Consider the following 14,733-nt stretch of genomic DNA (forward strand, 5'->3'; position numbering starts at 1 on the left):
TTTTCAGTTGCTACCTCCTTCAAATGGTATCCATCAATACAGCTTATGTGACGTTTAGATCTGGCTTGCAGTTTTTGATGTTAACAATAATGTTACCATTAGTGCACATCTAAGAGGGTTGTATATAAGGCTTGTATATGAAGAATGCTGAAAAATGATTTATTATACACATTCTCAGTGCATGCATGGTGCAATTATGATCTCATTTCTCTGTATGCTGTAATTTTCTTGCAGTGTGTTTGTATGGAAATGTCTGTGACTGGACACTTGTGAAGAAGGTAGGCCAGCATAAACTTCAGATATGAGGCCTCTGCACTCTTCAGGACATGGTTTCACTTTACATGGTTGCTTACGGAGGGTAAGAATGCTGCACTGAAATTTAGACTTTGATCCATGTTTTGCAAAACTGAGCAAAACTATTATAATAATGTTATAATGGAATAAATAATCACCTCAGTAGTAAATATTTATGTTTACATTGTAATCTGTTCTAAACCAAGGAACTAAAGTACAGATTGCCAACATGGGTGTGTTTGCTTTTAAATCAAAGCATTTCTGTGTTTGGAAGTAATACTATCTTGTGTAGTTTTTCCACTTAGCTTTAGGGTTACTATGACCAAGCATAAGTGCCTTTTCATGTGTGTCTCATACGTTTATTGAGTATTGTAATGCTCTGGTGCTATATAATTATGAAGTTTTGTTGTTAAATTTGTAATAACTGTTGTGAACTATGCATATAAACTTATAAAAGAGTCCACTTTTACATATTCTCCCATGGTGTTATGCTATAACATGATGTGCAAAGAAGAAAAGCATGTAAATTGTGCATAATTTTATGACATGATGAATTACATCAGATTTTGTTTTGTTTTGTTTTTTGCACAAAATGTGCTTTAATTGGCTAATAATTTTGATTATACTTAGAGTCCAATGCACAGTTGCAAAACACCAGCCAAAAAGCAAGAATCACTATAGTCATCACTATAGACCATATGCCCCAAGTTCTCTTATGGCATTGGATATTAAAGTCTACTAGAGGCACATTGTGAGTTGCAATGACTGAAAAGTGCCAGTCTATGTAAGCCGCCTGGGGCGATTTATGCGAAGGCACATTACATCACTTTATGATGCTCTTCATTTAAAAGCCATTCACAGATCACTTACACATATTTGATCACTCTGACTTGGAAAAAATATGTGTAAGAGTTGCTTAACTTTCTTTAGTGGTCTTTTCACATGAATAATGCTCAAATGAGTGACACAACTTTATAACAAAATAGCTCAAGTTCCTGAATACAATTTTTAAATTAAGTGATTATTTTAATCATAGCATGTGCACACAGCCGTGGACTTTATTTAAGAAACTTGACCATTATGCCGGTCTGTTTCTTTCTGCAGGAGCCTATGTGCTCCATGTCCAAAAGGTGCTATGAACTGCACATAGCTCACCTAACATAAATGGATAACTAGCCAGCTAAGATCATCTAACTGATGCAATCATCTGCCTAGTTAGCTAATTATTTTGCAGAAATGACCCCTCAGCAAATGACCGACTTAAGCATTTAGATTATCATGTTTCCTAACTCTGCAGTACAAGACAAAGTAATTTTATGCATTTTATTTTTGGAAATAAGTTTATTTCAGATATGTATTTCAGATAACCGCTATGTTGTTAGTTCACTTAGCAAAACAAATGGAGAAGAGCTTCAAAACACAAATGTATTTATGAAAAACATATTATAAGTATAATAATGTATGGCAAGACTTATAAATAGTCCAGATTTAAGAAACACTTGACACAGAAGTGAATACTTGCCTTAGGATATGATTAACAGGCTTTACTTTATTGAGAAACTGTATAAACAGACAAAGATGAGCTAGGAGTGGATATGAATGTAACACATTTAACAAATTTAAACATTATGTATGAGTAATGAATGAGAACCATCAGGTTCAGCAGTCAGCTTGAACTTTACAAGCAGGTCCCACCTTTAAGCTTGGCAATCTACATTATGTTCTGAATTCTTACTATAAGAATTAATAAAACAAAAGGGGAAAAAAATCAACTAAGCCATTAAGTCTTTAAGTAGTTCATTCAGTGCATTCATTGGAGAGTCCACCGACACTTACAAATATCACCAAAGTGTTCTTACTTTGAATATGCCGGTTACTGGTGGAGAGCAAAGCATTTTGGTTTGCTGGATTGAAACACGTATAAACAATGCTACCATTTACAGAAACATATTTAAAGCTAAAGCAACATACAGGATTAGACAGAGAACTGTAAAATATAAGTATCAAAAGAACCTAGAGCCCAAAGAAATATTGTAAACACTTTTAGGAACATTGAATGATGGTGGCTAATTCAGGTCCAACACAAACAGAGCAAGAGATGTGTGGGCTTTTGAAATCAACACCAAAGTTTACTATGCAGTCTTTAAAAGTCTGGAAGTGGAGTTGAATATTACTGTGGACTAAGTGATCACTTCTTATTTGATTTTTTCCCCTTCACATATGAGAATTTACTATATTTCAGTTATATTATTTGCAATTCTATAATTGTCTGATTTCTTGTCATTACTCAAAAGCATGTATTTGGAGATGAATCCATTAAGGTCTGCAGAATTCAGTCTGTAATGGCAATAGATGATGCATTTTTTTCCCCACATTTCCATTTCTCTGTTTATTTAATTTAATTTAAGTATTTTATCTTCATTTTCCTCTGTATGAGAGAGAGAGAGGTAGTTTACTGGCATGATAAGCAAAATTACATTTACAATCTTACACAAGCGTCTGATAATCTTGACTTTTTTTTTCTCCTGTTTTTTTTTCCATACACCTAAACCTATGAATGTGTAACTGTGTAAATGTGCTTCATATTAAATATATGTAGAAAAATCTTAAATGAAATTGCTCTGTAGATATAAAATGGTGTTAACAGTATTCCTCTCTAAAATAAATATATGTGTATCATTATATATAATGTGGTGTCTGTATGCATTTTTTTATTTTCTGTAATGTTCCATTGAACAGTATCAACTGGAAAAATAAAACTAGGTGACAGGAAATTGTACTACTCCCTTTGGGAGTTTTTACAAGGAAGCCACATATGGACATATTTCAAACTACATGCAGTATAGTACTAAGGGAATTGGAAGCTTTTATCTGGTTAAGATACGTGTGGTCCACTGCTACCAAAGGAAATGAAAGACAAGAGCCTTTACAGAGGAATCATTCTTCTTATCATGCTCTCTTTTGTCTACTTAAAACTTTTCATTTTTATTTATTGGAATATGGAATTTTCCCCTTTTCCCCCCTTTTTTCCATAGACAAATCTCTCAACCAAGACTGTCACCCTGAAGCTGGCTGATCTCGCTAGTTTGCCAACCTCGCTGAATTATGAGATTTTCTTTGAAGGTAGCCTTGAGTAATGCTTTTCAGTTAGGTCTGTCTCACTGATAGTCAATTTTTGAAGATAAGTGGCTAAGGTTGATTATATATATATATATATATATATATATATATATATATATATATATATATATATATATATATATATATATATATATATATATATATATAATCTCAACCTATCAACCTATATATATATATATTAGATGGATAGATAGACATTAATGTTTTACTATTATTGCCATAGCCCCTTCTTCACAGTGCTGAGAATTTATTATTTTCTCCATAGGGACAGGCCTATAGCACCATGCCCACCCTTGTAGTGAAAATCATAAATTCCACATGTCAGATTTCCTGTTATTTTGCTAATTGACTTACATTACAAGACCCTTTTAAATATCACCAGTCCCTGAGCAGTGAGCAGTTTTGATTAGTTCCACTCTTGGATAGAAATGCATCCTGTAGTTACCAAGGATATGTAAAGTAGCCTATGTGAATAGGTTGATGTTTTTATTTTACATTACTTTTTTATAAAATATGTTATTTTTCCCCATCCACTATTTGTTGCCCCAGCTCTGAATGGTTAGAAGGGCCTGACTATACACCTCTACTAACACTGATGTGGAAAAGGTCCTGCCAAGTTCTTAAGATTCTGTTTGCTCTGTGCATCTGTCTCACAATGAGCAAGTTAAATGAGTCTATAGAAGTGTGCTTAAAGAGATCCAAGATCTTTACACATGCTCTGCTGTTCAGAGCATCTGTGATGGTCATGTGTGCTCTTAACAAAAGACATATAAGTGTTTACAGTAGAGCACACAGTAGTGAGACGCTGGAGAAGCCTTGGCACTTTAAACCTCATATAAGTAACACACAGACACACAAAAAATACACTCAAATCATTTAAGACAGGGATAGTCCTCTTGAACATGCGTGTTGAAGATTAAGCAGCCTTTTATATACTTTTTCAAAATCTATTCTAAGTAATATGAGAGTAATATTTTACTCAAACACATCTTACAATTTTAGAGATACTGTTTGTATAATATTTCATGGAGTAACCAAATATACTAAGTAAACTGCATATACATTTTCATAGAAGCTATGTAACTAAAACCAAAAACAAGTTAGATACAATGGTGCTTGAAACCAAATAAATTCATGTGGAAATAAACAGATCCAAAAAGCAACTATAAACAAACTAGTGAAAACGATGTTATTATAGTGATATAAAAGTTGGTTTAAAACCCTGACAGGACACGTTGTGTTGCTATGAGCATTACAGAGTCATTTCATTCAACATTTATAAAACAGTCATGTTAGCATGACTCATTACTCAACTGTTCCTGTATAATTTTTTTGTAAACATGTATTTAATCAATCTACCTAAGCAGCATAGTGGCCAATCATCACCAACATGCAAATTTTGCCTTTGTCTTAACCCTTAAGGCCTAGGCTTAACTGAAGCGTGCATGCTGCGAGGTCAGCAAAAGGTCGAGGCATCATCCCCAGTTTCTCCCAGCTATTTTCCCAAGGATCATAGCGATGAACCCACGCTGTATCTCGTGCTGAATCAGCTGAAGACCCTCCCATGACATACAGCTGGCCATCAAGCAACGTGGCAGCAGGTGATAGGTGAGGACGAGGCAGGAGGGGGAGGGCTGTCCAGGAGTCGCTGAGTGGATCATATGCCTCGCATCGCAATTGGTCACTGAACCCTATCCACGTGGGCTGCAGTCCGCCAGCCACGACCAGCCGGTTCTTTGTAGTCAGCATCACATGACCCGCTCGCCCATCGCCACCCGTCATGGGAGATCGACTTGTGCAACCCTGGGTGGGGTCATAATGCCACAGGCAAGGGAGGCAACGGAGGCTGGAGTCACAGCCTCCTGACACGTAGATCTCTCCATCTAATACCGCGGCCGCGTGGCCGCAGATGGGCGTGTCTAATGGATGAGCCAGCCTGTCAGAGAAAGTCGATGCACATGGTGTTATACAGTAGAAGAATGTGCTTATAAAAGCTTCATCATATGCAGTATGTGTCACTTTATGCTTCTACTCTACTGTTTAACACTGTATATAATCATGATAGGTGTCCGTGCACCTCCAAGTGTTGTCCTCAGGTGTGTAGTACTCCACAGAGTCCAGGCAGTTCATGTCATCATGGTTACCTCCCAGGACAAACACCTTGCCTCCCCAACACACTGCAGCAAAGTAGTCCCTGGGGCTGGCCATGTCCGGCAAGCACTCCCACTTATACTTGGCAGGGTCGAATCTGAGAACATGCATTCACATTACACTAGCTCTGTTCCTTGGGCGGTATAAGGATCTGCTATTCCACTATTGGCCACTAGAGGGAGGCACAGGGTGCCTCAACCACACCTCTTGATTACTTAAGAGCAGCTCTTGTTCTGTGATCTGGCAAAAGACTAGGTAGAGACCTCAGGATCTGCCTATTGGGTTTCTTTTCTCTCTCAACTCTCTCTCTAAAGCTTTCTCCTCTCTATTTCCTTCCAGCTCTTGGGATTCTTGCCTGCCCTTTCTAGCATGTACCACCCCACCACCATCACCACCCCCAATCCCATGGTTCAGAGAATCAATTTTTGGTCAGTTTAGTTTTCCTTTTACACTGCCATTTTAAGCATTAATAACCACCCCTAAATCCTTTTTGAAGTGTAAGCTTAACACCTGGTCCCCACAAAATAGAATACACACACACACACACACACACACACACACACAAAGCTCTTACCTCAGCGCAGACTTCAGTATGTCCAGCTTTCCATAGTACTTGCGCCCCCCCAGCACATACAGCACGTTATTGAGAACACACACACAGTGGCGGAGTCGAGAGGGATCAGGCAGCTGCGCCAAGAGCTCCCACTCTACCGTCCGGATGAGGCCCTCCCCACGCAGGAAGCGGCGGACGAACCACAGGCAGTGGTTGGGCTCGCGCCGCTCAAAGTTGTCATTCACGCTGTCGCCTCCCACTAGCACCAGGACCTATTTACACACAAGGGTCCCCCTTTTCAATGCGATCAATATACTTAAAACTTTGTTTCAATACATTGAAGACATTGAACTGAAGTGACATTTGCAGCAGCTTTCTGTTATAAAAATGTCTAATTCTATGATGACACTCACACCGCACAACCTGGTTTAAACTTAAAAAAACAACAACTCTAGGCTTATTAAATGAGGATACAACCCACCCGTTCACCAGTGGCTCCTTACAGTGCAAGGGGTTTGTATACTTGCCAAAATAAACATTTGCAACATTTGTGAGAATGTGCATTCAAAGTGAAGGGCACAGAGAGCGTTGGTACCTGATTTGGGGTGCGTGGTTTGCAGTTGGTTGTTCTGTTTTCTTCGTCCAGAAGTTTCCTCACAGCCTCTGAGGCCGCTCTTGCCTCCGGACTTCTACTCAGCAGTCTGCAGCTCTGAACCTGTGAGAATAACAGGGAAGAAGAGGAGAGAACAGCAGCAGCTCAGAGGTGTACATTTCCTTTGGCTTGTAGAATAGTAGTTTGAGAGGGGTGTTCAAGAGAAAAGACACGAAAAAGAAGTCATATATTTAAAAGTCTGCATTTTCCAGATTCATCAAATTACTCAAAAAAAGACAAAACTGTGAAAAATTGAACTGTGAAAATATTTGCAAGTGGACTGTTCCACAACACAAGAGACAGCCTTTTGTCATAACGGTGCTCTGTTCCACTTTTGTAACACCAGATACCTTTTTACAGTGTACAGGTTTGCCTTCTGGCTTAAAGATTTCTCCCATGTGCTTTATTTCCTAGAGCACTTTAGGATCTGTTTGAAAGGTTAGAACAAACTTCTTTGGCACTTAATTTATATGTGAATTTGAAAAAGCTACTGCCAACTACTTGGTTAAACAGGCAAAGCAGAGACAGCTACTTTTTGGATAGACTAGACTAGTGTAGTCAGGATGTGCTTTCTGTTTATAGCTTAAAGTTTTGTGTAGAAGTATTATCTGTTGTTTATTATGTTATTTTTTATCCTTCATGCCATTCTGGTTATTTTCTCTAGTCCTGGTCTGGTCCATCATTTCCCATCATTTGTGTGTATGATCGTGTTCTTTGTTTTATAGCCTCTGCACTCCCTATAGAAAAGGTTTCAAAGGTTTCTGCCCTGTGGTTTTCCAGCAAGCTTCACAGACAGCTTAATATAACTACACTTCCATTACTTTTCCTGCTCCATCCAGCTACATGACAATATGAAATGTGAATGTTGGTGTTGGAGTTTCACAAAATAAACCCAACCCTGGCTCTCTCTACACCCGTGCTGCTACCTCCTCTAGCTCCTGTGGGGTCATTAGGGGAAAGCGGATCCTTTGGAGAAGCGCAGGGAAACTGCCCAGCCTCTGAGTTTTATCCTCCTCTACCCAGCTCACTACTGCCTTGAATACCACCACCTAGACAGAGAAAGAAAGGATGAATTGCAGTGATACAGTATTTACAGGGTGAAGAGTCAATAAACACAACTATAAATGTGCTATTTTTGTTGCACCATGGAAGTAGCCAGTAATAGAGTAAGTGAATCTACAGAGAATTGTGGCATAACAGCAAGCCACAAAAGATGCTTTCACCTGTTTATAGACAAATTCCATGAATATGCCATTTCTAATATACAGGGAGTATGTTAAATATCTCCTAGCATCCAGTGGGATGCACACACAGACAAGCACTGTTTGTTTTCTAACTAATGCACCATCTGAACATTTCTTGAAAATGTTTTCAGGGTCTTTGTTTTGGATATTTACTTTTCAGACCTCACCTCACTTTCTGCACTTAGTGTGTCCTTCTCTATCAGATGTTCTAGCAGGTGGCAGGAGAGATCCTTGAACTTCTCCCCCTCTGAGATCCTCTGAAAGTGGGCTAGAACAAAATTCTCTGCCACCAAACCAAGCTGCTGCAGCCCATAAGTCTCAGCTAAACTCAGCACGTCCAGACATGACGTGTTGTCTAAATGTTCCTGCAGGAAGTTTAAGCAGAGCGTGAGTGCCCCCTGTAGCTGAAACTGCAGTGCTGCTTCAGTGAGGTCCCACACATTTTGCCAGCCCAGCTTCAGCTGGCCAGAGTAGATGAAGTCCAGCAGTGACCACAGCACCCAGGCTGCTATGCCCTGGATACGCACCACCTCCTGTTCACATTCGCGTAACCCTCCGCAGAGGAGGGCCCGAAAGTAGTCCCCCCCAGCAGCAAGTATGACACGATGTGCTGAAAGGGACACAAAAAGGGTCAAATCAGTTTTTCCTGCAGTCTTATGCAATTCAAAATGAATAAGTAATTGTGCATAAACAGCCCTTATGGTGCATAACGGGTCCAGTTTACGGCACAGCATGTCTTTCTGTGCCTTTCAGATCTTCCTGCCTCATGACACTCTTCCTACTACTCTGCTCCACAGTCTAGACACCTATGAAGTTCAATAAAACCTATGGATTTTTAAAAATATATGTTTGGAAAACCCAATATATATATATATATATATATATATATATATATATATATATATATATATATATATATATATATATATATATATATATGGAAAGCCCATATAAACAAATATCAGCATGCTATGTGCTACAATATGGTTATGTTCATGATTCAGCAGCCCCATTCTCATGTGTCCAGGAATTGGATTTTCTTTTTTAATGTCTTGCTTTAAAATTAAAATCAAATTAACATAGCATATACACATGGCCTTTTATAAACCTACTTAACAAGATATGTGAGTTCTACTGAACTGTGAAATCACTTCACACACTTACCAGAAGATGCAGAAAATCAAACAATAAAATATGTATTGCAGACCATCCATGAGTCAATGACTCACTACAAATTATATCTTTCTTCTATGAAAATGACTGAAAAGCAAGAAATGATGCTGTCAGTCAGGCGGAGGACTGAAGAGGATCAAAGAAGACTTCATGTAACAGCACAAGCACCTTCTAAGCAAAGATTATTGAATATTGATGAGCAAAAAGGTGTAAATAAGGAACTTTTACCAAAAAGATTTTCATTTTATTGTCTGAAAATTGAAATTAGAAGCGTTTTAGTGATGGTTTTGGCTCAGCTTGGGAGTGAGCTTGACTTTTTAAAACATTCTCATGCCTGTACAAATGTTAGTTAAAGCTACTTTGTCAAAAGAACTCTTCCTTGGTTACCGGGAAAACGCTCTCCCGTCTCCACCTCTATGATGACATCACAGCCAACATGCCTCTCCCACAGCTTCCTTATCACCTGGAGGCTGTTCTTTCTTTCTGCTCCCCCACAGGGTTGGGCCTCTCCCCAGTGCACCTGTGCCATTCGCTCTACCCCTAATAACTTGCAAGCCATGAGCATCTCCTCCAGATCTTCAGTGCAGGTCACATCCAGTTCTCCACAGTAAGCAAACTTTAGTACAGCTTTTAGTCCTGTGGGAGTTATATGACACTCCGGCCCTCCCATATCACCTAAATTCACCTCCTTAAGTTGCATCTGCCTGGAGTGAATCCACTCCTCTGCCTTTTGACTGATGGCGGCAAGCACTAATTGGTGCACCCTGTGGGAACTCCCAGAAAGCTGTAAGCTGCAGTCCAGCAGTAGCCCCTCCTTTTTTAAGCCATTTAACGAAGTGAACAAAGAGTCACAGTGGGACTGCAGAAGGAAAGGGCGGAGCTCTTGGTCCTGGTAGTTCTCTGGAGTTGAGGCACATGATGTGGTAATGTCTGATGTGGAAGGAGCATTGCTAGCATCACTAGCTTTACCATTTTTTATTTTTGTTTGGACACTGAGAGACGATGAGGAAGCGCTGTTTGTTTGTGTTTCTCCTTTAATTTTCCAATGTGAACTGCTTCCTCTGTCATTTTTCTCCCTAACAGAGAGACTGGACTCAAACAGAGCTGCCCGCTGCCGTAAGGATAACTGTTTCTTCTGATGCTTTTCCTGGATGTGGTGCAGAGACATCGTCCTGTGGGAAGAGCAAAACCATTGCATTTAATTTAAAAGATAAAATTGTATATTCCCACCTCTCAATATACTGTTGTTGATTATTGGAAATAAAACATGCAAGATATTGGATTTCATCATCGCAAGAGAATCAGGTGTGTTGCATTCAACAACAAAGCCCATGCTATATGGCTTGCACAAAACAAGCTGTAATGCATCTTTGACTTTGTTGAGTGTGAACCCCTTTGTTTAGGTGTCCTGTGCCAAGTACACTCACACATGGGTTGAATTAATCTTTGCTGTCTATCTATGGTTGTTGAATGAATTGCTGGAAACAAACAGAAACTCTAACACAAATTGCCTGGTTTTCTGCAAGAATGGGTCCAAAAAAATTGATCTGATCATCTTCTAGGTTGTAATGATAAATCATAGTTGTATTTAACAAAGCATTTTCAATTGCCATATGTTCATTGAAAATATGGTTTAAATAATCCTGGTCAAAATAAATAATAAAAAATAAATTACAAAATAGTTTTTTAAATAATTAATTTTTAAAAGTGTCAAACTCTAGGACATTCACAACCTTTAAAGAAAATAATTAGAATCAGTTGTTCAGATCAATTCAGGCATGTGTTTGACCTTCACTGCCATCTAAAATGCAGAATATTTTGCCTACATGCTTTTCATAACAAATTTCTGTTGTAATAAGTGCAACATTGGGTAACCTGGCTCAGTCAAAAGAGATTTTGGAAAAGAGGTTACAGAATAGTTTCTAAAGGTTTCTCTCAGTCCTCAGTCAGACAGATATGGACTGGAAGAAATTTAGCAACATTGCTACTTTGCCTAGCAGTGGATGTCCTACAAAGGTCAGTACATGTGCGTAATGTAGAATCTTGCTTGCATCTCTTACACTTGACAACATCTGTGTCCATGAGTCTACCTTAAGAAAACAGTGACTAAATGTGGTATTCAGTGGGATGTTACCATGGAGCATGCCAAACTGCTCTCCAGAAAAAAACACTGATTCCCATTTCAAGCTAAAAAGCATCTGATTGTTCCTTGTCACTGTATTATCACAGAATATCAAAACCTCATTGCTACTGTGAAGCTTGTTGGAAGGAACTTGTTTAAGAGGGACATTTTGACAAAGTTGCTATCTTGGAAGAACTAGGCTGTTATGTACTAGGCATGCACTCTACTGCGAGGGGACAGGCCCAATGTAAACACCAGAAGGCTGCAGTCACAGGGTTGTTGTGCTAGGCTTTACAGTCTTTCAAGGCTACCAATACTGTTAGTAACTAAAGATAGTTTTAAGGAAATGTCTGTTAAGTTATAGAATAGGTACCTTGTTATTAATTGGGAGGGTCACATTTCAGGATTTAAAACTTACCACTGGACTGTCAGGAGACTTAATCTTAATCCAAGAAAAACTGCGGAGTCAAGGGAAGGCCTTCATAAGCACAAGCCTAGCCACAGGTCTTAGTTTTAAGCAATTAAGCATGAAATTACAGTTCTTTAAACTTCCTTTAAGTTTTTAACACTTAGTGCTGTTTACACCTCCAGCTAGTTTACACCAGTAGATCACTCGTCTGTTGTTTTCATATTCCCCAAGACAAAGGGAGTGTTCTGGTGTCTCTGATGTTCTGCACTAATAATAGATACTGGCAGTGGGCATCTTTCCATTGGCAGAAGCATCAAAGTGCCTTCATGTTTTTCTTGCGCCTAGCAATAATTCACTAGAATTATAAAGAGTGCAAAATAAATTTTAATTGTTTCATGCATAGAACATGATAACACTTTCTTTCACCTATGGCCATAAACCATCTTAAGCAAATTTCTGGAAAAAGGGGTATTGATTATTCTGTTACTGGAAGCTGTTCTATTTAATTTCCATGGTTTACACACAATGTGGTTTTTCACGATTAGTTGTTTGTCAATCAATGCAGATGAACTCTTTTACACATACACATACACACACACACACTTGGACAGGTTTCAGGGTGAACAGCGTGCTGAAAGGTTTTCTTAAATTTTGGTTAGTAGTTTATGAATCCGTGCTCACCAGTCAGGCTACAGAGAAATATAGGCACGTTCACACACACACACATGTGGTCCTGGATTGAAAAATGGTGATAACATTGATAAGAGTATCCCATAAAAAATGCAACAATTTTCCTTCCAATCAGCAGCTGGATTCTTGGTAAATGGTCATTTCCATGAAAAGTTAATTGCTTGTTTGCGCAAAGCAAATGCAAATATGAATGTATTTATTATTGTGTCTAAAACAAAGAGAGGCTTATATGAATGATCAAATACAACTTCCTTATAGATGGTTTTGTGTAATTGCAAAATGTGTCACGGGTGCATATTCTAAAATATATCAGCAGAGATGAATTGAAAAGATGAATGTGCTTTTATAATATAACAATCCAGTACAGTGTTATGCACTAAAATCCTGCTAGCTATGTGATCTTTTAACCCATGTTAGTCCTTTTTGCTGGCTTTGTTCACAAGGTTGGGCCTATTACTAACACCCAAAAAACAGGCCAGGTGGCGAGGTCTTCTTCCAAGTTTATAAACCACGACTCTGGCCATACTAAATAAGGCTTTCTGTTTTTACATTTTAAGATTAAAAACAGGATTTTAGTATTTATTGTTGTTAAGATTATTACATTTTCCTTGGTTCATATTATTATTATTCTGATTATTATTATATTGATATTATCATTACTATGCAAAGCACATGAAGTTTTAATTAATGAATGCAGTATGGAATATTGTAAGGTGTTATTTATTATTTATTTGTTTGTTTAAATGAAAAGCTTGGGGATAATTCAGAGACATCAGAAGGGCAAGGATATTGAAATGAGAAACACTGAACAAAAATAAACAAAATAAAAGTCATTTTCCCAGTCACCTTGCACCAAAGTTTCCAAAGTTCTCAATAACTGTTCTTTGGTGTCTTGCATTTTCAAGGTTAAAATTATTTATGACCTGTAGCCCTTTCTGTGAAATTCATAAAACAAAGGAAGACATTTTAAAGAGGTACAACAGTGCTTTTTTTGTCACTTTATGGTCTTACTGTCCTTGCAGGTGATCTAATAATTCAATGTTAAACTGTGTTATGGGGTTAATGATTGAATGTAACACTTGACCTAGAAACTGACAGGAGGATGGAAAGAGCTTATCAAATGAAGACAGAGAGAAAAAATATCAGCTGTTAAATATTTGAACAAGAATTATGTCTTGTTTTTCCCACACAAAGCATGTGAGGTTTTCACACCTATTTTGCCAGCAAACAAAAGGATGAAAATTATGGGATTTGGTTCACTTAATGAATGACAAAACAACATATACATAAAGTTTAAAAAGTCCATGATGATGATCGCCATCATCTTTATGATCATCAAAAAGAAGAAATTACGGCCAACAATTTAGGGACTGTCTTATTATACTTTCAGAATTTAATAAAGGACTTGTCCATGTCTCACGCCCACATGTATGGGAGGGGTGGGGTCATAAGCTATGGTATAAATGTAGAAACTTGTGATAAGCTGCAAGAAGTAGTTTTTACCTGGATCAATAAGTCAGAAGTTAGGAAGACACTGAGGTAAGGCTTCATACATTGTTTAAGATCTTGAAAACAAGTGAATGTAGAGCTATTGCAAAATATTATGTATGTTTTTGTTACATTCAGCCCATTTACTAAACAGTAAAGAAAATCTAGTTCATATTTTTCTATGAAATAATGTGTAAATGTTTTTATTAGCGCTTTGTTTTAATGTTTTATTAGATCTTTTAAAGGCTCATTTCAAGTTGTAACATGTTCAAAAACATTTTGTTTTAGCATAGCAAGATAAGTCAAACTGATCTGCATTCAATTAGAATAACACTTAAAATCAAATGGGAAGAACATCAGATGTATCTTATTTGTATGTCACTGCACATCCATTAACCTTTATTTATTTATTTTCTCCCACTATTACATGTCCATTTTTAATTGGCCAAATGTTTATTCAAGCAACACCATATCCATTTTAACTGTGTAAACAGATCACAGAACTGAGGCTGAGACTAGGGCTCTTATCTCCCCCACCCAAAAAAAAATCCTAATGATTTCACTGTCACACCAATGAAATATGTATTTGTGCCTTGGCATATGACTTGACAAAATACACTTGCTTACAGTAAAGGGTTCATGACAAAGTTATGATGCAACCATTAGAATATGAAAGCCTGTTTTTCAGCCTTTTCACGAGCATAGGAAAAGCCATTATACATCATAGAAGCAAGATTAGATTATTCTGGATTTGGAAAGCTCTGAGTCTTGAACTGAAAATAACTAAACCTAGACACTGATCCTAGACCTCTTGAT

General features: G+C 37.9%; 2 protein-coding genes across 7 annotated transcripts in view; one reads left to right on the top strand and one right to left on the bottom strand.

The window, feature by feature from the left end:
• Positions 1-2,962, top strand: part of LOC113588837 (echinoderm microtubule-associated protein-like 6) — a 54,476-nt gene extending 51,514 nt beyond the window's left edge. For 5 of the 6 annotated variants that reach the window (XM_081714518.1, XM_081714520.1, XM_081714519.1 and 2 more), the window contains one exon: positions 235-2,962. In XM_081714518.1, the coding sequence (XP_081570644.1) occupies positions 235-259 (25 nt within the window). In that variant the 3' untranslated portion in view covers positions 260-2,962. The remainder of the gene's footprint in view (positions 1-234) is intronic. The other variant, XR_014123835.1, reaches the window with a different exon arrangement.
• Positions 2,963-4,013: 1,051 nt separating this feature from the next.
• Positions 4,014-11,988, bottom strand: LOC113588839 (kelch-like protein 26). The gene is made up of 8 exons (XM_027028200.3): positions 11,749-11,988; positions 9,596-10,380; positions 8,203-8,645; positions 7,718-7,840; positions 6,735-6,854; positions 6,161-6,411; positions 5,513-5,683; positions 4,014-5,371 (listed from the first exon to the last, which is right to left on the bottom strand). The coding sequence occupies exons 2-8, from the start codon at positions 10,374-10,376 to the stop codon at positions 4,846-4,848; spliced, it is 2,415 nt and encodes an 804-aa protein (XP_026884001.3). The 5' UTR covers positions 10,377-10,380; positions 11,749-11,988; the 3' UTR covers positions 4,014-4,845.
• Positions 11,989-14,733: the final 2,745 nt, after the last annotated feature.

The sequence above is a fragment of the Electrophorus electricus genome, chromosome 5, assembly GCF_041902795.1.
Source record: "Electrophorus electricus isolate QZ-2024a chromosome 5, ASM4190279v1, whole genome shotgun sequence".
Lineage (NCBI taxonomy): Eukaryota > Metazoa > Chordata > Actinopteri > Gymnotiformes > Gymnotidae > Electrophorus > Electrophorus electricus.